Here is a 20,077-nt window from a genome sequence, read left to right on the forward strand (position 1 = left end):
ATTGACCCCAGTTTAATTTTTACACTTTTGTCTCTTCCAAGTTTTGTCAGATTTGATTAAACCTTTCCAAAAAAGTTTTTCCTTGAGTAAGGAAATGGTACATATGAAACTCACACGGCTCCATTCTATCAAAAGACAGGGTGTGGCCAAAAATGAACTTTTAATGGGAATCTAGTTTCAACCTTAGCCAGACACTAGCTTCTTTACATAAAAAGCAAGTCAGTCACTTTGTGATTTTTAAAAAACATTAAACCCAACTTTGGAGCCTAATCTCTGCAATGTTCTTTTAAGTCCCAAACAGTGCAAAAATATGAACCCAAATATGGAGCAATTGTTTTCAAAATCTAAAATAAAGTATTTTGCAAAATAAACAAACACAACACAAATATCAAAGAGCAGTTTTATTTAGCATATTTGGCACAAAGCTTACAAGAACCGTTTTGTTCCCTTCTCAAATTTAAGACAACTAGCAAGAAAAAAAGGCATATAATAATACATTTAGTAAGTTGTACAGAATGTGAAATATGGGGGAAAAGAGGCACCAGAAAGATCTATCAAACAAATTCAAAGTGCATGAAAAATATTTATTCTAAGTGCCTCCTGGTATTGGATTAAGGCACCAGTACTCTAGAATGTTTACTGGATACTCTACATGAGCAATTCCTGGTTCCTGTAATGTACAAGTCCTTACTTTACTTGTTATAGGACCTGACTACTACAGTTCTTTAAAATGGAATGATTTTGTATTTCTGTAAATATTAAAAGGAGAGTCTCTTTCTGCTCAACATCACTTCTCAGAGGATGACAGATTTGTCATCATCATGTGCCTTGAAAAAGTAGAGGAGCTAAAAGTATAAACTGATGTTTAACCTTTTAAATAATTCAGATCTTAGCCTACACCAGCTCTTAATGATTTAAGAGCATAAAATGCCACAGCAAAACACAGGATCTGGTATTGGGAAAATTAATGAATAAATTATATAAGGTCTATTGTAAAGCGAATTTTAAATACTTTTGGCATACATTAAATCTGTATCTGATACTTAGTGTTATTTGTAGTATATAATAAACAAACATATGTGACTCAAGTGAATATTATAGCAAATCTTCTTTTGGATTACTCATTAGGTCTGGCAAATTCCACAAAATTCCAGGGGCATTTTAAACAAGTAGAAAAGCTCCATGAAACAGTAGGGGTGAGGTTTCTTTGTTTTCTTTTTGGTATAATTAGAAACAGCATCTCATATTTAAGATTCTGCAAAGCTAGCAAGAAATAAAAATGCTTGGCTCTTGAACAAAACGTATCATAAAGACAAATAGCTCAGTCTAACAGATTACATTTATTCATCTGCCATTTAAAATGTTACAGCCAAAACACTAAAGAACCACATTAATGTAGGTACCTGTAAAATCAGTTCAAGGTATGTATCTGCAACATTGAAACATGGTGTTTCAAGAGCCAAGCAAAGCCTATTCAGACTGGTGATTTGCACAACACCATGAATCTTAAATATTCAAAAGAAAACCAGCTATTTTGATGCTCCACATATTCATTTTAAAGATGAATATTTCTACAGAGCTAAACGATAACTGCAGTTTTGAAAACAGGGCCACATTTATACTTGGGGTAAGCAGTTTCCATAAAATGAGTTGAAGTTGCACCTGATTACAGCAGGTCTGAATCTGTCCCTGTTGCTCAGTTGGGTCATTACTCCTTTACTAGTAGTAGAAAATTAGACGACAGACCAATGTCAGTATTAATATTCTAAGGGGACACAGTAACTGAGGAATATGGTAGAGAACTGTTGTTCAATTCCACTACTGTAGAGGGTATGAAAAAAATCTCAGAAGTTTGAGACTGTGTTTAACCTGAATTTTGGAAAAAACAAATTTCTCCATGGAGATGCACAGGCATGTAACTATGAACCCTAAGCAGTACAATGAATTTCTGTTTTTGTTTTCTTACTGCGTAAACCTAAAGAACACAACTGTGTGTGCACATTAAAAAGCAAACAAACAAAAAAAACCCCGACCCTAGAGTATTACAAATCCTAACCAGCAAGGGTTGAAAGCGGGCATTGGGAGATAGTCTAATACGGAATGTGATGGTTCAGAAGATACACACAGAGAACAGTTCAGTTGTGTATGACACTATACTTTTTTTGGGTTAGTCTGGACTTTCCCTAAAGCCTTTGCCTCAATGTACAGCTGCAGCTTTCATTAACCCCTTTGCCCTCAATTATTTGCTACATGTAAAATATGCCACAAAGTGACTGTTAGGGACTAACGATTTAAGGACATTTCCTTTTTGTCCTCTATTAACAAACCTACAATCAGCATAAAGAAAACTGTATTTACGCAACTCATTTATTTCATGATTTACATGTAGATCATGTAGCAACTTAGTATCCATGATTATGCACTTGTGCTTCTGTTCTCTGGCACTTTGTTGAGGAGAAATTATTTTCTGGATAATCACATCTTGCTGAAGCACTCCTTTGCGTTTGTCCAAACTTGAATTCCCTTTTGAAAAAAAAAAATGATTTTTGCTTATTCTAAACAAAGGAACCTTGCAACAAACAAATGTATCATGTTTGCCTACATTACCTGTAGACATAAGTCATGCAAAACTCCCACTAATAGGAAAAAAAGGTTACTCACCTTTGTAACTGTTGTTCTTTGAGATGTGTTGCTCATATCCATTCCAATTAGGTGTGTGCATGCTGCATGCACGGCCGTCGGAGAATTTTTACCCTAGCAACACCCAGTGGGTCGGCTGTGGAGCCCCCTGGAGTGGCGCCTTCATGGCGCTCGATATATACCCCAGCTGACCCAGCGCCTCCTGAGTTCCTTCTTGCTGGCTACTCCGTCAGAGTGGAAGGGGGGCAGGTCTGGAATGGATATGAGCAACACATCTCGAAGAACAAGTTACAAAAGGGGAGTAACCGTTTTTTCTTCTTCGAGTGCTTGCTCATATCAATTCCAATTAGGTGACTCCCGAGCCTTACCTAGGCAGTGGATTTGGAGTGAAGCAATGTGGACTGTAGGACCACTCTACCAAACGCTGCGTTGTCTCTGGCATGCGGATGATGGCGAAGTGCGAAGCAAAAGTGTGTACGCGGACCAAGTTCCGGCTCTGCAGATCTGGATCGGCACCTGGGCCAGAAAAGCCGCCGCCGAGGCCTGGGCCCTTGTGGAGCAAGCAGTGAGGGGTGGGGTTGGTAGACTGGCCAGATCATAGCAAGCGCGGATGCAGGACGTGATCCATGAAGAGATCTGCTGAGAGGAGACCGGAAGGCCCTTCATCTGGTCTGCCACCGCAAAGGAGAGCTGGGTCGTCTTCCTGAATGGCTTTGTACGCTCAGTGTAGAAGGCAAGGGCCTTACGCAAAAAGAAAAGGAGTACTTGTGACACCGTAGAGACTAATAGCTCATGAAAGCTTATGCTCAAATAAATTTGTTAGTCTCTAAGGTGCCACTAGTACTCCTTTTCTTTTTGCGAATACAGACTAACACGGCTGCTATGTGTGAAAAGGGTCTTACGGACATTGAGGGAGTGCAGTCGCTGTTCCTGGCGACTGGCGTGTGGTTTTGGATAAAAAACCGGGAGAAAAATGTCCTGGCTGATATGGAAGACCGATACCACCTTGGGAAGAAAGGCCGGGTAAGGCCGAAGCTGCACCTTATCTTTATGGAAGATCGTATAGGGTGGTTCCGAGGTAAGGGCTCTGAGCTCGGAGACACGCCATGCCGACGTGTTTGCGACAAGGAAAGCCATTTTCCAGGAGAGGTAGAGGAGGGAGCAGGTGGCCAGTGACTCCAACGGGGGTCCCAGGAGTCTGGGGAAGATCAGGTTAAGGTCCCATGTGGGGACTGGCTGTGGGTAGAGAGACGGTCCAGGCCCTTGAGGAACCTGCCAACCAAGGGATTGGCAAAGATGGAGTGGCCATTCGTGCCCAGGTGAAAAGCCGAGATGGCCGCAAGGTGAACTCTGAGAGAGGATGCCGTCAGGCCCTGCTATTTTAGGTCCAGGAGATACTTCAAAATAAGAGGCATGGATGCCTGGAGAGGGGGCGTCTGAACCTCCTGAATAAGGAGTTGCTCATGAGAAGAATCCCTGAAGAGGGATGGGGAAGGAGGGTGGGGAGGAAGAAAATTGGAGAGAGTATCCCACTTCCACTGTGCGGAGAACCCAGCGGTCCGTGGTTATATGAGACCAAGCACAGCGGAAATGGGATAAAAGATTCAAGAAAGGTGGGGTAGGATCCCGAACAAGGCCCAGTACACCGTCCTCGGGCATCCCTTCAAAAAGCCTGTTCTGAGCCCGATGAAGACTTGGACGGGTCCTGGCCTTGCCCAGACCGGGGGTTGGAGGGCTTTCTCCTGCCATTACACCCATGCCTTCTATAGAAATCCTGCCTCGGCCGAGAAGGAGGATAGGAGCGTTGTTGCAGCTGCTGGGATTTGAAGGGTTTCCGCTGGGTAGCCAGTGTGTGCATGGCCAGGGACTTCATTATCGCCCTTGAGTCCTTAAGGCTTTGTAGCCTTGAATCGGTCTTTTCCGAAAACAGGCCCTCTCCATCAAAGGGAAGGTCCTGCAGTGTTTGCTGAAGTTCCGGTGGTAGGCTGGAGGCATGCAGCCAGGAGATATGCCTCATCACGATCCCTGAGGACAAAGTATGTGCGGCGGAGTCCACAGTGTCCAGCGAGGCCTGCAGCAAGGTCTGTGCCACTGTTTTGCCCTCTTCTGTCAAAGCCCCAAACTCCTCTCTGGACTCAGGAAGTACTAACTCCTTAAACTTCAGCATGGAGTTCCAAAAGTTAAAATTGTAACTGCTCAGGAGCGCTTGCTGATTTGCGATCCTGAGTTGAAGTCCCCCTGAGGAATAAACTTTGCGTCCAAACAAATCAAGGCGCTTGGCGTCCTTTGATTTGGGTACTGGGGCCTGCTGGCCATGCCATTCTTTTTCGTTCACTGACACCACCATGAGCAAACAAGGCTGTGGGTGGGTGAACAGATAATCATAACCCTTCGAAGGGACAAAGTATTTCCGCTCCACCCCCTTAGCAGTCAGGGGGATGGACGCAGATGTCTGCCAGATTGTCCTGGCGGTGGTTTGGATGGTCCGAATAAGGGGTAGGGCCACCCTTGATGGAGCGTCTGCAGGCAGAATATCCACCACGGGGTCCTCCACCTCTACCACCTCCTCCACCTGCAGGTTCATATTCCGTGCCCGGACCAGGAATCGGCGTTGGAGGAGGTCCTGTAGTGGGGAGAGAAGCTGCCACAGTCTCCATGCCCCCCGGGGTGGGCTGACTGGCGGTAGCTTCTGGCACGTGTGGCTCGGACGGGGCTGATCGAGAAGCCCTAGACGGAGCACCCTGGGTCTGGTGGTATGCCCAGGGCCTTAAGCAGGACCCCTGCACCTGCCAAGGCCCAGCCCCAGACTCCAGGTGGCTATGGTCCGAATGGCAATGGTCCAAGAATCGCGACCCTGCCTCGGATCCCGAAGAACGAGAAACAAAACGTGAGGTCCACGATGGTGCCGAGTGGATCTGCACTGGGTCACATCGACAAGGCGATGGGGAACGCTGCCGCGACGCTGGGGAGCGGTGCCGGGACCTGCACCGGTACCAAGACCTGGAATGGCGCCTGGATCTGGGCCGAGATGATGACTGGCATTGAGAGCGGCATCATGTCTGGGATCTGCTCCTCGATGATGACCGGCAGATAGAGCGGTACCGCGATTGGGAACGGTGCGGGGAGTCGGAGCAGTGCCGAGAGTACAACTAGCACTGCGAAGGAGAGCGTTGCCGGGACTGCGAGCAGCGTCAGGACTGTGAGCGGTGTCGGGAGTGGGAACGGTGCCGAGAACGGGATTGGTTCCACAGCTCGATCGACAGTGCCAACGGGTGGATTAGGGCCGGCTTGCCCTGGGACAGTGCTGCATGTACAGGCACCGGTGTCTTGGCATGAGGCTGAGGGGATGCCAATGCAGTCATGGCAATAAGATCCCTTGCAGCCGCAAAGGTATCTGGGATAGATGGCAACTGGTCCTCAACCATGCTGTGTGTCGGGGAGTCCAGGGGTACTGGAGTCAACGGCTCTCCCCTCAGGGCCGGAGTCAACAGTACTGAAGCCATAGGCTGTGCCCCTAGAATCTCTCCTGTGGGACGCGTCTCCATGGGCGGTTCCAGGGAGACTGGTCTCTGTGGAGGTGCGCCACCCTTTTCTTGCTTCCAGTGCCACTTCTGGCCATGAGAATGGGAGCAGTGCTGGGCCGAGGATGTCAGTTGTGGTGCCGGGGAGCGCCGGTGCTGCAGGTCTCAATCAGAGTCCAACCACGGTGCTGTTCCTACTGCCGCCGCCAAGGTGCTGCTCACCGAGGCGCTTGGTGCTGGATCTTGGCATGCCACAGGAGGCCGAGGGCTAAGAGCTGCCTCCATGAGGAGCTGCTTTAAACGAAAGTCCCGCTCCTCCTTAGTCTGGGGACAAAACCCTTTGCAGATCCTGCACTTCTCTGCTTGATGAAACTCCCCCAGACACTTCAGGCAAGAGTCACGGAGTCGCCCGCTGGCATGGGCTTAGAGCAGGAACCGCAGGGCTTGAATCCTGGAGCCTTGGGCATGAGCCCAAGAGGAGAATCGGGGAGGAGGGGAAAGACCCCCCAACCCAACTAACACTAAGTAAACCAACTGTAACTAACTATAACTATCAACTATAATAGCCTACCTTGCTTGTCACCATGAAAGGTTTTCCTCCTTTCCCCCCCGGCTGCTGGTGATAGCTCAAGTGATCACTCTCCTTATAGTGTGTATGATAAAACCCATTGTTTCACGTTCTCTGTGTGTGTATATAAATCTCCCCACTGTATTTTCCACCAAATGCATCCGATGAAGTGAGCTGTAGCTCACGAAAGCTTATGCTCAAATAAATTTGTTAGTCTCTAAGGTGCCACAAGTACTCCTTTTCTTTTTGCGAATACAGACTAACACGGCTGCTACTCTGAAACCTATCAACTATTAACTATTAGGTATACGGTAGGGAGAGCGGAGAACAGCGAAGCAGGATTCCACAGTTCCAACAACCATCACGAGCGGTAAGAAGGAACTGAGGAGGCACTGGGTCACCTGGGCTATATATTGAGCGCCATGACGGTGCCACATCAGGGGGCTTCACAGCCAACCCATCGGGTGTTGCTAGGGTAAAAATTCTCCGATGGCCGTGCACACCTAATTGGAATCGATCTGAGCAAGCACTCGAAGAAGAACTTTACATATATAAGGATGGGGAAAAGACTGAGGATTTGGTCCACACTGTTTAATGCATACGGTTACCAACACAGGAGAATCTCTCTTAATCTCAGTGCATGCCAGGAAGAGAGAGAGGAGGCAGCAAGCATATGGCATCTTGCATGCAAGGTAGACTATGCTGCAGCTCCTACTCTCTTGATTTCCAGCCTTCTGCAATAGCAGTTCTCCCATTTGTTACAGATCTGTCCCTGGGTCCCCTACTACCATTTATATATTTGTCCTGTCTGTCAGAAGCAAAACCTACCTTTTTGCACATACTAATCTGCATCACAGCATAATTTATGAGGGCTTCTTTCAAGTCATGATTCTTTTGCTCTTTGAAGCGTTCAATATCTGCCCAGGCACTTTTCACAAACTCTCTGAAATGAAAACAATATAGTTTTGTCAATGTGAGTGTTTTTAAAAAATACTTAATATATTATCGGCCCCAGCCAGCTGCTACTCAATTTACTGGGAGAAGGACTCTGCCTTTGTCAATACCTGAAGTACTACACTTTTACAGTCTATGAGTTGGAGCACAGTAATTTCTATGCACCTCGGCTGGGATCCTCATTTTATACTTTTGCTTGCTCTAATATTCGAATGTGTGTCACAATAATTCATGTAGTCCTTCAGAGATTTTTAATCGCAAATCACATAATTTTTTATAACTGGAGACCTTCACAGATAGATCTGACTGAAGTTAATCTATATGGCCACAGAACTAAATTCATAATAAATTGATATTCAGATCCTTGCCAGGCTCACTAAATACTTTTGTGCCAGTGCTCTGGTGAGGGGCTTTGGGCCTCAGCGTTCTCTTAGATCATCTCATTTCCTGTGAGAATCCTGTAGTAGACCATCTTAAAATTCACTTGTCACAAGCATTTAAGTCAGTAATGTACGATTGCTTGAATGTTTGCAAAAAGTGGACACAAGCTTAACTGAAGCAAATGTATTTCGGAATAGAATACTCCCTTTTCTTGTTTGTCTGCAATATTTGCCTCCAGCTCTACTTAACCAAAACAGGGGCAAGTTCATACACTAAAGTAACCCACAGCTTACTGTTTGTACTGGACTGCACAAACTAGACAAGTATTCATTTGAAAACTGTTTCCTGAGCTATAAAAGCAGATGTCCAGCACTTCTGTCAAGATGATTAAGGAATTCCATTTACCATGTCCTAATTTCTACTGAGTATTTTGTTGTTTTGAACTGCGTATGAACTGGTCTGTTTCTTATCTTTTGGTATGTAAGGATTACAGCTAACAGATAGCACACTCATCTTTCCTATAATAAAAATGAAAGTGTTCGGACACAAATATATAGGTTTTGGAATGTGAGCTCCTACTAGTTAGAATACTAAGAATCAGTCATTCAAATGTAGCTTGCTAAAACATTTAATTACAAACAGAAGTCAACTATCCTTCATACAAAACTTTCTAAGGAATTATTAGCTTTAATGTCAGGAGCCATATTTATAGACTGAACTAAAACTACACCTGAATTCTACATTCAAGTAGCCACTAGAAAGCTCAAATCCTCGTTTGCTTACAGCCCACCTGTTAAATATATTACCAGCTGAACATAAAACAAGAACTCAGCCATTAAATGGGCTCAGTAACTGGAAAAGCGATCAACTCTTATATAAGCTACCCTCTCAGACCAGGAGCTAACTGAGTGTACTGTACTTAATTTCACAACTTGCAAATGACAGGAATTTTTATAGACAGCTCGTAAACACCAAGAATATACTAAAAACTCCACCTTTACCTGCCCTCCACATTTTTAGATTTCAGTTGTTCTTCCCCTTCATGTATCTGTTCTTCTAGAACCTTTATCTTGCCTTCTCTTTGCTCAGGAGTTTCCTGACCAAACAGTTTGCTCGTCATTCCCTTTAGAGAAAATGTTCTCAGAGTCTAAAATCAAACAGAAAAATGCTCTTTGCTTTGTTCCGGTAGAATGATAATAATTATTTGGCCGGTGGAGCTCAGATACTGACATAAAGTGCTCTTCCATTTGAAAAAATGTACTACTGCTAGATGGGTGCAAGAGGCATGGTAGTTCAAATTAAAACCAATAGTTAAACAAACCTATATTAACTCCTATTTATTAAAAATTGTCTATCTGAAACTTCATATAAAGTCTCTAACCTCTTCAAAAACTGCCTTCAAATTACTTCCATTGTTGTATGCAGTGTTGTAGCCGTGTTGGTCCCAGGACATTAGAGAGAGACATGGTGGGTGAGGTAATATCTTTTGTTGGACCAACTTCTATTTGAGAGAGACACAATCTTTCAAACTTACACAGAACTCTTCTTCAGGTTTGGGAACGTGCCCAAAGAAGAACTCTATGTAAGCTTGAAAGCTTGTCTCTCTCCAAAACAGAATTTGGTCCAGTAAAAGGTATTACCTCATCCACTTTCTCTCTTCAAATACTTTGATAGGTAAGAGTCTTATGGCCTGATCCACTGACCACTGGACTCAAGGGAATGACTTCCATTGACTTTAATGGGCTTCATTCTGGGCCCATATTTAATGAATTTGTATTCAGTCACCAATTTCTAATCTTCAATTTCTTGTCATATTATATGAAAAAACGGCAAAATAATTCTACATTAAAATATTAATAACTTTAGCAGTAATTGTTTACTCTGTTTATTTACCTTTCAGATTAAATGCAAATATTTGTTTTTAGATATTATCTAACTTCAGCCATTTTTCGTGGGGAGGCGGGGGAAAGGGGAACCTTACATTTCATAATGGGGATGTTAAGCTTTTAAAAGGTACAACAAAGATTTTTTTCCCCAGATGACCATAACTAACCAGAAACTTTGGTCTTTGTAGTATTCTATTTCATTTCATTTGAAACACTTCAGATCACCTTACCTACAAGCCTGTATTTGCTAGGTTTTAATAAAAATAAGCCCTGCACAAACTGTATAAATCACCATGAAAATAAATTACTGTAAACCACTAAAAGATCTACAGCTCACGTGATACTTGTCATCATAACCAGCTGTCCACATGTTATCTATCTGTTAAATGCCATTTAGATGTCACCCTAACTTGTTTAGCTCTCTTAAAAAAAAAAAAAATCCAAGTCTTGAAGAAGAAAATGGAAAACAGACTCACTCCTGTTGCCAGTTCTTCACACTGTTGTTTTTTAGATGCCAGGTCCTGAGCAGCCATTTCCAAGTCATACTGCATTAGTTCATGTTTCCTGCAAACGGCGCTGAAAAAATAATCAGTGAGCGATTTGTCATGTAATATTTTGTCTTGCTACGTTTTTACCACCTTCTAAGCTTTAAAAAAACAGTAAAAATGTTTATTTTAGCATAAGTCGTGTTCAGTTATTTATCTAGCCTGTATTTAATAGCCCTATAACAGTAAACATAACTCTGGTGCAAGCCTGCTAAATTACAAAATTTCTGGTGTGTTAAGTGATTTTATACTTCAGTGACCCTAAGCATATTCTCCTGCTGCTCCTTCTTCCATAAGCTCATACTAAGATTTTGCATGCCATATAAAACCATCCTCTATCTAAGGACATTCTTGTAAAATGGTTTCATTCAACATGTTACAGTAAAAATTCCAATTGTAGGAAACAGTTTACATGTCATTTTGGACATCGTGCCTGTGTGACAGGCAAAGATGCACATTAATCTTAGGAAAACGCCTTTCACTGTAACTTAACCCAGAGTCTCCAAATTCCTTAGAGTGTACTAAAATTTTGTTTGTTTGTAAAAAGTGATAACCTAAATGTATACAGTGCCTTTCATTCAGAAGGATCTCAATGTGCTTTGCAAACTTTACAAATGGATTTGCAAACACAAGTGTTGCCACTTCCTTAGTGAATGTGGCAACTGTAACAGGTCACAGCAACAGCACACAGTACTTTAGGGCAGGAAGGAGTACTAGGGGAGGCTAATGAAGGAGAATGTATCTGTCACAACCGGAAGTTATCTGGGAAACTTAAAAAAAAATTCCCATGGCTAGTTTTGAACAGCTGTAAGTGGTCAGAGACTCTCTTTTGTGTCTCATAATGGAAGATGGCATCTCTAGCAGAAGATTGTCCTGCTTCTTAGAGCACCTGGATTTTGCCTGGAGGTTCTGCCATTGAATTACTAACCAGCTAAGCGATACTTAACTCTGATTGGCTTACTGGGCAATAAAAGATGCAAGGTATTTGCAGACTTCAGAACGTAACTGTGTAATGTTTTCTTCAAAAGTAAAAATTGTGAAGGATACAGACAGAAGTCTGCAGAGCATGTATCAAAATAAAGCGACAGAAGTACAGGGATTCCAATCTTTTATGTTAATATACTTACCGTAGGGCTTCTGCATAGAAAAGATATTCTTTTAGCTGATCTGCATAATGCTCTTCCTCTTCCAATATGTCGTCAATAGAAGCTGCGTACCTGGTAAAGTACAACCTTTGGTTAAACAGAACCACCCCTGATTTAGCTTCTTAAATACTGTAAAAGGGAAAGAACCCTATTTCTTAGCAATAATCATAAGTTACCTTAAAAGTGTTCTTTATTATTGGATTTAAAAGATATATTTTAATGCCAAACAGACTAATATAAACACTCCTGAAGGCCTGTTTCTTAAGTTATTACTAAAATGAAGTGATAAATCTTACACTAGTCCAACGTTTTCTGCTGAAGAGGAGGCTGTTTTTATTACAGGAAAAGGAAAAAAATACACTGGCTAAAGTAATTTATTCCTTTTCTTCAGTGATTTTTCAACAGACAGCAGCAAAGTGAAAAATATTCATAACAAATTTCAGAGTGAACATGACATCTTTAAGGTTTGGTGAAGTGAACTTGACGCCTTCTAAAATGCTAGAGGCAACATTTAAGAGGAGGGTTTCACTTGACCCTCAGTCAATGGTGATGGAAATAATGGCATTTGAGAGTCCTCAGCACTTTGCAGAATCAAGCCTTTTAGTTCCTTAAGCAGAAAGTTCAACAACCTATACTTCACAAATAAGAATGTCAGTTCAGACTAGCAGCTATATATAGAAGTCTTTGAGGAGCATATTTTCCAAAGTACTCAGTATTGCCCTAATTGTGCCTATTGTAGTCACTGGGAGTTTTACCACTGCTCCCATTGACTTCAATGGAGCAGCGTTAGGCTGATGCTGAGACGTTTTGAAAAATCCCACCCCCTACTGTGCGTGGCAGAAAGTGACTTTTTAAATGTACAATCACTTAAAAAAGGTAAGAAATGTTGTCCGACAGCTTTCAATGGGCTCCCGTTGTTTGAAAAAAGTTAGCGTTTTCAAGCATGCTTAGGGATACAAGTATCTCTGTAAAATGGTTACTGCACGTATCTTCTCATGTACGTTTTGAATTGTATCTGCTTAGCTTACTGACAGAAATAAGCTTTTACTATTGTCAGCAACACAGAGCCAATGCAGCTGGGATGAAGGAGCTGTGTTATATTCCACCTCCTGTAATATCAACAAAACCAACTAAGTTTGGATTCTAGAGTCTTTGTTGCAAAGCCTAAAGCAGAAAGTATAAAAAACCCACCAAAATTACAACAAAATATGGAAGTAACAAAACCGTCAATCACCACCACGTTCTTAGTTTTCAAGTTATTCCTTGCATCCAATACTTCATGTGCGTCTTTCACATTGTAAGATCTTGGGCAGTCTCTTCTCCTATCTGTGTTTGTGAAGCAACCAGCACAAAAGGGACTGCTTGGCACTTGTCACTGGGTAAGGCATCTTCATACCAAGCACTACCCATGCCTGGTTTTCTTCCTAAATCATGGAATTTTGAGGGACAGGGAACAGGTGATAAAGTCAGGCCTGCTGGCATATGTAAATGGCAGCCTGTTCTCAGCAGGGAGGCTCTCCCGTAATTAGGGAAGGACTGGTAGTGGCTCCCAAGCTGAAAGGGAGCTGGGAGTGTGATCTTGAAGAGAGCTGGGAGTTCCTCTATTGAGACTCCTGTAGGAAACAACTGTGGCTGTTAGGTCTGCCCTGTCAAGGGACAGGGTAAGGAGCCCGAGGGGGGATACAGACAGAAGTTGGAAAGCAAATCAGGAGGCCTGCTGGAAGGTGATGTGAGCCCTTATAGATGAAAAGTGAAAGTCAGTCATGTTTGGGAGAACTATTTGTAGTTTCTAGTTGGGGGACTATGGAATCCTGAGGAGAAGACACGTATAGGAATCCCTCTGCCCAATCCAAGAGCTGGAATATAGAATCAAAAAAAATGTAGGGCTGGAAGAGGTCAGCTAGTCCAGCCCCATGGGCTGAGGAAGTAAACCTAGACCATCTCCGTCAAGTGTTTGTCCAACCTGTTCTTAAAAATTTCCAATGATGAGGATTCTACAACCTCCCTTGGAAGCCTACTCCAGAGCATAACTATCTTTATTGTTAGTAATTTTTTCCTAATAGCTAACCTGAATCTCCCTTGCTCAGATCAAGTCCTTTACTACTTGTCCTACCTTCAGTGGACATGGGGAACAATTGATCACAGGCCTCTTTATAACAGTCCTTAATATATTTGAAGATTGTTATCACGTCCCTCCTCAGTCTACTTTTCTCATGACTAACCATAGCCAGATTTGTAAGCTTTCTGCATAGGTCAGGTTTCCCAAATCTTTTATCATTTTTGTTGCTCTCCTCTGAACTCTCTCCAGTTTGTCCACAACTGCCTCCTGTGTCTTACATATAACACTGCTGTTAATACATCCCAGAATGTTATTAGCTTTATTTGCAATTGCATCATAAGTTGGTTCATATTCAATTTGTGATCCACTGTAACCCTCAGATTCTTTTGTGCAGTACTACTGTCTAGCCAGTTATTCCCAATGTTGTAGGTGAATATTTTATTTTTCCCATCCTAAATGTAGTACTTTGCACTTGTCTTTATTGAATTTGACCTTGTTGATCTCAAACCAATACAATATATAATTTGCATATTAATAAACCAGAGCCTAGGAGTGAGATTTTGTTCTGGACTGTGACTGTTCTGTGCATAATTTTATAGAAGGGGAGAACTGAGGTACAGCACATCCAAGAAGGGTCCAGGCAAGGTGACCTTGTGACAGAAATCCGATAATGTGTTAACAGCTTGCGTTTCAAAGGAGGTAGGAAGGATACAGGGATAAATTAAATAGAAGTAAAAACACATTGCACTGGGAGCTGGAGCAGGGAACATGTGTCAATGCTATCTTTAATTACTGTCTGGTGCTCCAGATACATGGCTTTTTATGTGGCCACAAAAGCAACACTTTGTGGACCTGTTTGGAATTTAAAGCCCACCAATAATGTACAGTCAAGGAGGTGAGAGAAGGCTCTGGGCTTGAACCCCAAGCAAGTTGAGAAGGTGCTGCCTTTGAGCTTGAAGGGGTATGGCTGATCTCCTTCATAATAATCCATAAAAGGGCAATGGCATCTGCCCAGTTTTGTGAGAGAGGAGCATTACCACTGTGTCTGTACCAAGACTTGAATTTAAGGCTCTGTGGATTTTTTTAAAAAGTTCCTAAAACAAAAGAGTTGGGATTTTTTTAGGGCTACAGATGGACTGTACTTCAGTTGCAGCCAAGTTTTTCAAGGGAAGATTTATGACTGAATGCTAGGAGTTGTTCTGCCCAACTCCCACCTAAACATACCCTAGAGCAGAATTTATACAAAAACTTAAATCATGATTTGACAAAGTAGTAGGTCAGCAGAAGCTGCACTTCTGACTATTTGAACCCAATTTTGCACACTTTAGGCCAAAACAGGTTAAACAAATCATGGAAATCCCTAAAGAGAAAGGGAAATGCACGGCAGTGAGTATGCTTCTACAAACAGTAAAATAAATGTTTCAGAGCTAAAACTTTCCAACATACTAGATTCACCTCATAGTCAATGGGAGTTGCGCAGCTAAAATTCTCGTTATACTTTAAACAAATTATTTTAGGTTGTCAGTTGATTATGGCGCAGCAATGCCAGAAAGGCTGGAGTCAAGTTTCTAAATTTAGGGGGGGGGGGTCATTCATGAAACTGCTGACTGCACATGGGACAAATCAAGGGATAGAAAAAATGAATGGCACCATGAAAACTAGTACACATACAGACACTCCCCCCACACTACACAACTATATGGCTTCTTAAATAATAATGAGTTAAATAAAAGAGACAGAAACATTTGACTCACCATCAAAAATACTAGTAAAAATGAAGCTAGTATAAGCGGGACATGTGCAGAATAGTTTTAAATGAGAGTCATACAATGAGACCCTGAACAGGGATTTCACCACACATACCGTGAACTTCCCCATTCTCTCTCGCCCTCCCCATCACCCCCATGGTCAACTAGTTACATGCAGTGTTGCCAATTTAGTCGCTTTCCAATCCCCCCTGTAAATTCGAATATCATGTCTAATTTCAATTCCTGGGGAAGACGGTCTCTGAACCTCACAACTGTTGTCTCTGAACCTCACAATTGCAGTCTCCAATAAAAAAAGAGCTAGAGAGGCCACTTCCGGGATCACCTGTTAGAGCAGAGAGGAAAACTATGCCATCAGAGGTCACCTTTGATTGTCATTCATTAAAACATGGACTGATATAGGTTACCCTGGGAACTCTCCACCACCATCACTCTGGGTCTTCAACACTTAACAATGTAAAGGGCAGAAGTCTTAGTCTTACAACCCCCTTGTGCCTCTAACTGCTATTTTATGGTAAAGTGGAACAGGTATAAACTGGCGGGGGGTATAATCTCTTGAATGAGGTATGTATTCTATTTGCTTTGCTTTATTTGATTAAAATATCTTCTCAACATTCTGACATCACAGCACGGTGCATGTCGATGTACCACAAAAGGGAAGCTAGGCAGGTTCAAGTAAGTTTTCATTTATCTGCAGTACTTGTTCACGCAACTGAAAATAAATTGATTTCTATGGGACTATTCAAATTTTGCAGTATTGTAATAAATATTTAACACTGCACTCCATTTCCTTATTCTTTCTATGCCCTTTTATTTGGAGTTACTTCTTGTAATGGGATTTCAGCTGTATAATAAAACTATTTTAACCTTAATCATAAAAATGTTTTTAAACATGGAAATAAATGCTTCTATGTTTCATTCCTAAACACTCATATTATTTAAGGATGTGATAAAAAATTCTCACTTTTTAAACCAAACGCAAATTTTGAGAATTCACTGTTAAACGAGCTTTTCCATAAAATTCTATTTGGTAGCAGGAATCTCATAATTTATATCCCTTACTAAAACTGGACAAGGGCATTAACTTACAATACAGATGTAAACTGGCATCATAAAATAGTATTACTGACAACCTTAAAGTTTTCTCATGATTCACTTTTAAAATAAGATTATCTTTTCCAATTAAAAGATAAAATAGTCTCCTAGTTCCATTTGCAAAGCCACAGAACTCCTGAATTGGTTAAACAATTACTCTACCAGTGACTATGATTTGTCAAGTGGAAGGAACCAGAGAGAGACTAAATAAAATTTCTCTACTATGTTTATTATATAAAATGTAAAACTAGGCAAACAAAAATAATTCCTTATTGCTGTAGTACAGATACTATAAGCAATCTGAAGCGCTAAACAGGTTATTTTTTATTTTGAGGGTTCTGTTCTCCTTGTTTCATGTACATAGCCATCATTGAATACAATGGAAGTTACACTTACGTAGTAAGGGGCAAACAGATACCCTTGCTGTGTTCAGTAGCGATTCCTGGTTACAACCATTATTTATTTCAGGGTGGTACTTGAAATTATTTTGGACTCCACTAAATAAGCCTTGGGTGCTGAACAGTTAAAAAAAAAAGTTACTTAAACTTTTTGCAAAAAGAAAAGGAGTACTTGTGGCACCTTAGAGACTAACAAATTTATTAGAGCATAAGCTTTCGTGAGCTACAGCTCACTTCATCGGCATCCGATGAAGTGAGCTGTAGCTCACGAAAGCTTATGCTCTAATAAATTTGTTAGTCTCTAAGGTGCCACAAGTACTCCTTTTCTTTTTGCGAATACAGACTAACACGGCTGCTACTCTTAAACTTTTTGTTAAGTACAAATTAGTGTACCATCTACTGCATGGTGCAAAGCATTCCTGCCAAAAACAAATGGCTCTCATCAGGTCTGCAATACATTACAGTTTAATTCCACTAGTTTCTGGCATAGCAGCTTAAAAGAAAAGCTGGAAGAATTCCAAACACCTCTATAGTTTCAAAATAATAATAAAAAGTAACCCCTCTGACTCTCCTGAGGCCCTTTGAGCTACTTAATACAGTACATGGACTCTAAACATGGACTCTAACAGCTCACATCCAAAAGTCACTGAAATGTTGTGTACCCAATAGTAATATACCTCTCCCCCAAAGTTTTCTCAGTACATTTCTTATACAATTCCCTGCCCCCCCCTTAATATATGTGCATCTGGCATACATCAAACTATCAGATATTCACTCAGTACTTACACATCCATGTGATGGCCAGCACTCTGCAGCCCATCCCCCATCTCCTTTTCTATTGCACTCCATTCACTAGAGAAAAAAGCAAATCCAATGAGAAACAACATCACACATGAAGTTAAGGGAAGTTAATAATCAGCATCCTGTAAATAGTTTCTTTCCAGGTGATATTTGAATGGAAATTGCCTCAAAAGTTGTACCTAGCCAAACTGCTTTTCTACCTCTAAGCAGCAGCACTGAACACAATTTAATAGTGAAACAGTTTTAAAGCATTCTGGTCAGGAGTTGCCCCTGCTCCATCCCTCCCCAGACACAGACACACACACACAGAGGATTGTTGTTTTTTTAGTTCTAGTTCAAGAGGCAGGCATGAAAAGAACCTTGTTTAGTAGTTAAGGAGATTAAGAGAAATACTTTCTAACAGAATTGCAACACAAGGTTCATTCCTTTGTGCTGACACTTTTAGCGCCATTATCTACAATACAAATGGTCTGTAAAGCTATCCTATGAAATCTCAATATGGGAATGCTGATTTTTTTTTTAACTAATAAGAGAATAATCATTATACACGAGCAACACATCATCAGACAGAAACCTGCCACATCATACACTGGAAAAACTGATGGATTTATAGCATTCACAGTAGACTGGAGTCTCCCTTTTGAAATAAGACTCTCCAAACTGGATTTTTTTCTTAGGATCACTGTATATTGTTGACTATTTCTATAAATAGGTAAAAATCACTAAAGCTCCACTCCACTAAAGAAGCCTAGAGTTACCAAACAATCATATTTTATTTTTATGGATAGATAGATAAGATAGATGAGATAGATGATTAAATGAATGTCAGTTTATGGATAATACAGCCACCAAAACTGGAGTGGAGATGGCAAGCACTTAGAAGTTCACCACAAGTAAATCACAGTTATGTGTTAAACTCATTATCTCTTAACTCTGCACATGCTATTTGGTTTTATCTGCTATCCTAAAAATGTACCTCCTCCCCATCTCTTAAATATAGAAGGTACTTTTAGTTATCCTCCTCTTTGTGTAATTTATGTCTAGTATTTATTGTTCTATACTTTACATACAATTTAAATAAATTCTACTCTGTTAATGTTGACATTTGTTTATCCTTGTGTTATTACAAAAATGCACCTAATTTAATTTAAAACCCCCAACTAGAAAGACATCTGCAATCCATTAACCTGGTGAATTAAATATAGCACTTGTACAGATTGTATAAGCAGGAGGTTCCCCTTAACCAGAAGTTAGATTCTTTAATTCTCCAGCGAGATGGAAAACTTGAGCATGCAACTCAGGCACATAAATCAAAAACTATTCGTTAATTCAACTTCTAAAAAGGGTACTAGAATATACCTGAGAGATTGTTGATTTTTTAATGTATTGAAAGGATCGGGATATCTTTCAGCACTACAGATACAACGTGTAAATTTATGAACTATATAAAATAAATTAATAGGAAGCATTCTGAAGGAACAAACGGTTTAGAACTACACCTCTACCCAATATAACGCGATCTGATATAACACGAATTCGGATAGAACTCAGTAAAGCAAAAATGGTTTTCAGTCTCGTCTACAACATTGGTTCTCAAACTGGGGGTCACAACCCGGTTATGTGGGGGGGTCATGAGCCCTGACTCCGGCAGGGATGCATGGCTGCGAGCCCCGACCCCAGCGCGCGGTTGCGAGCCCTGACCCTGGGCTTGATGCGAAGGATGACATCAGATGCGCCCTTTCTAAAGCAACACCAAGAATAAAACTTCTTGTGTTAAATACTGTATTAATTATCGTGTTCGAGGCCAAAGCAAGTTTGATATAACACAGTTTCACCTATAATGCCGTAAGATTTTTTGGGTCCCGAGGACCGTGTTATATTGGGGTAGAGGTATAATAAAAAAGACAATCATGAAGTTATATTAAAAATAAATAAATAAATAAAATAATAACTTCATCCAGTTCAAACTTAAAAAGTTCAGCAAAGGTAGAGAGATCTGTGTCAAATACAGCAACTTGTCAATATCTTAGTACTGAGTCATGACACTTTTCAATGCACATATTTAGTAAAACAAAATATATCAAAGTTTACATTAAAAAATAAGGATAAATAAGCTTCATCCATTACTTGCAAACTATCTAAGCTTCAGGAAACTAGATTATGTATTTTAAAAACCTGTTCTAATTCTTACCTGAACACTCTCCCATAATTCCCATGCACTTTGTATACACCATAGAGACGGTCTGCCACTCTCTAAAACAAACATTTGTAAGTCAGTTTTTTGGACAAGCCCATTTCTTTTATATGCAGTTTACAAG

At 41.1% G+C, this 20,077-nt stretch overlaps 1 protein-coding gene across 1 annotated transcript in view; it reads right to left on the bottom strand.

Annotated features, from left to right (window-relative positions):
• Positions 1 to 386: 386 nt before the first annotated feature.
• The window catches only part of SNX4 (sorting nexin 4), a 57,984-nt gene continuing 38,293 nt past the window's right edge, over positions 387 to 20,077 (bottom strand). The window contains exons 8-14 of the mRNA XM_038420968.2: positions 19,951 to 20,012; positions 17,745 to 17,810; positions 11,623 to 11,712; positions 10,427 to 10,526; positions 9,066 to 9,211; positions 7,558 to 7,672; positions 387 to 2,523 (exon numbers count right to left, since the gene is read on the bottom strand). Coding sequence (XP_038276896.1) covers positions 2,476 to 2,523; positions 7,558 to 7,672; positions 9,066 to 9,211; positions 10,427 to 10,526; positions 11,623 to 11,712; positions 17,745 to 17,810; positions 19,951 to 20,012 — 627 coding nt within the window. The 3' untranslated portion in view covers positions 387 to 2,475. The remainder of the gene's footprint in view (positions 2,524 to 7,557; positions 7,673 to 9,065; positions 9,212 to 10,426; positions 10,527 to 11,622; positions 11,713 to 17,744; positions 17,811 to 19,950; positions 20,013 to 20,077) is intronic.

Source organism: Dermochelys coriacea, chromosome 11, assembly GCF_009764565.3.
Source record: "Dermochelys coriacea isolate rDerCor1 chromosome 11, rDerCor1.pri.v4, whole genome shotgun sequence".
Classification (NCBI taxonomy): Eukaryota; Metazoa; Chordata; order Testudines; family Dermochelyidae; genus Dermochelys; species Dermochelys coriacea.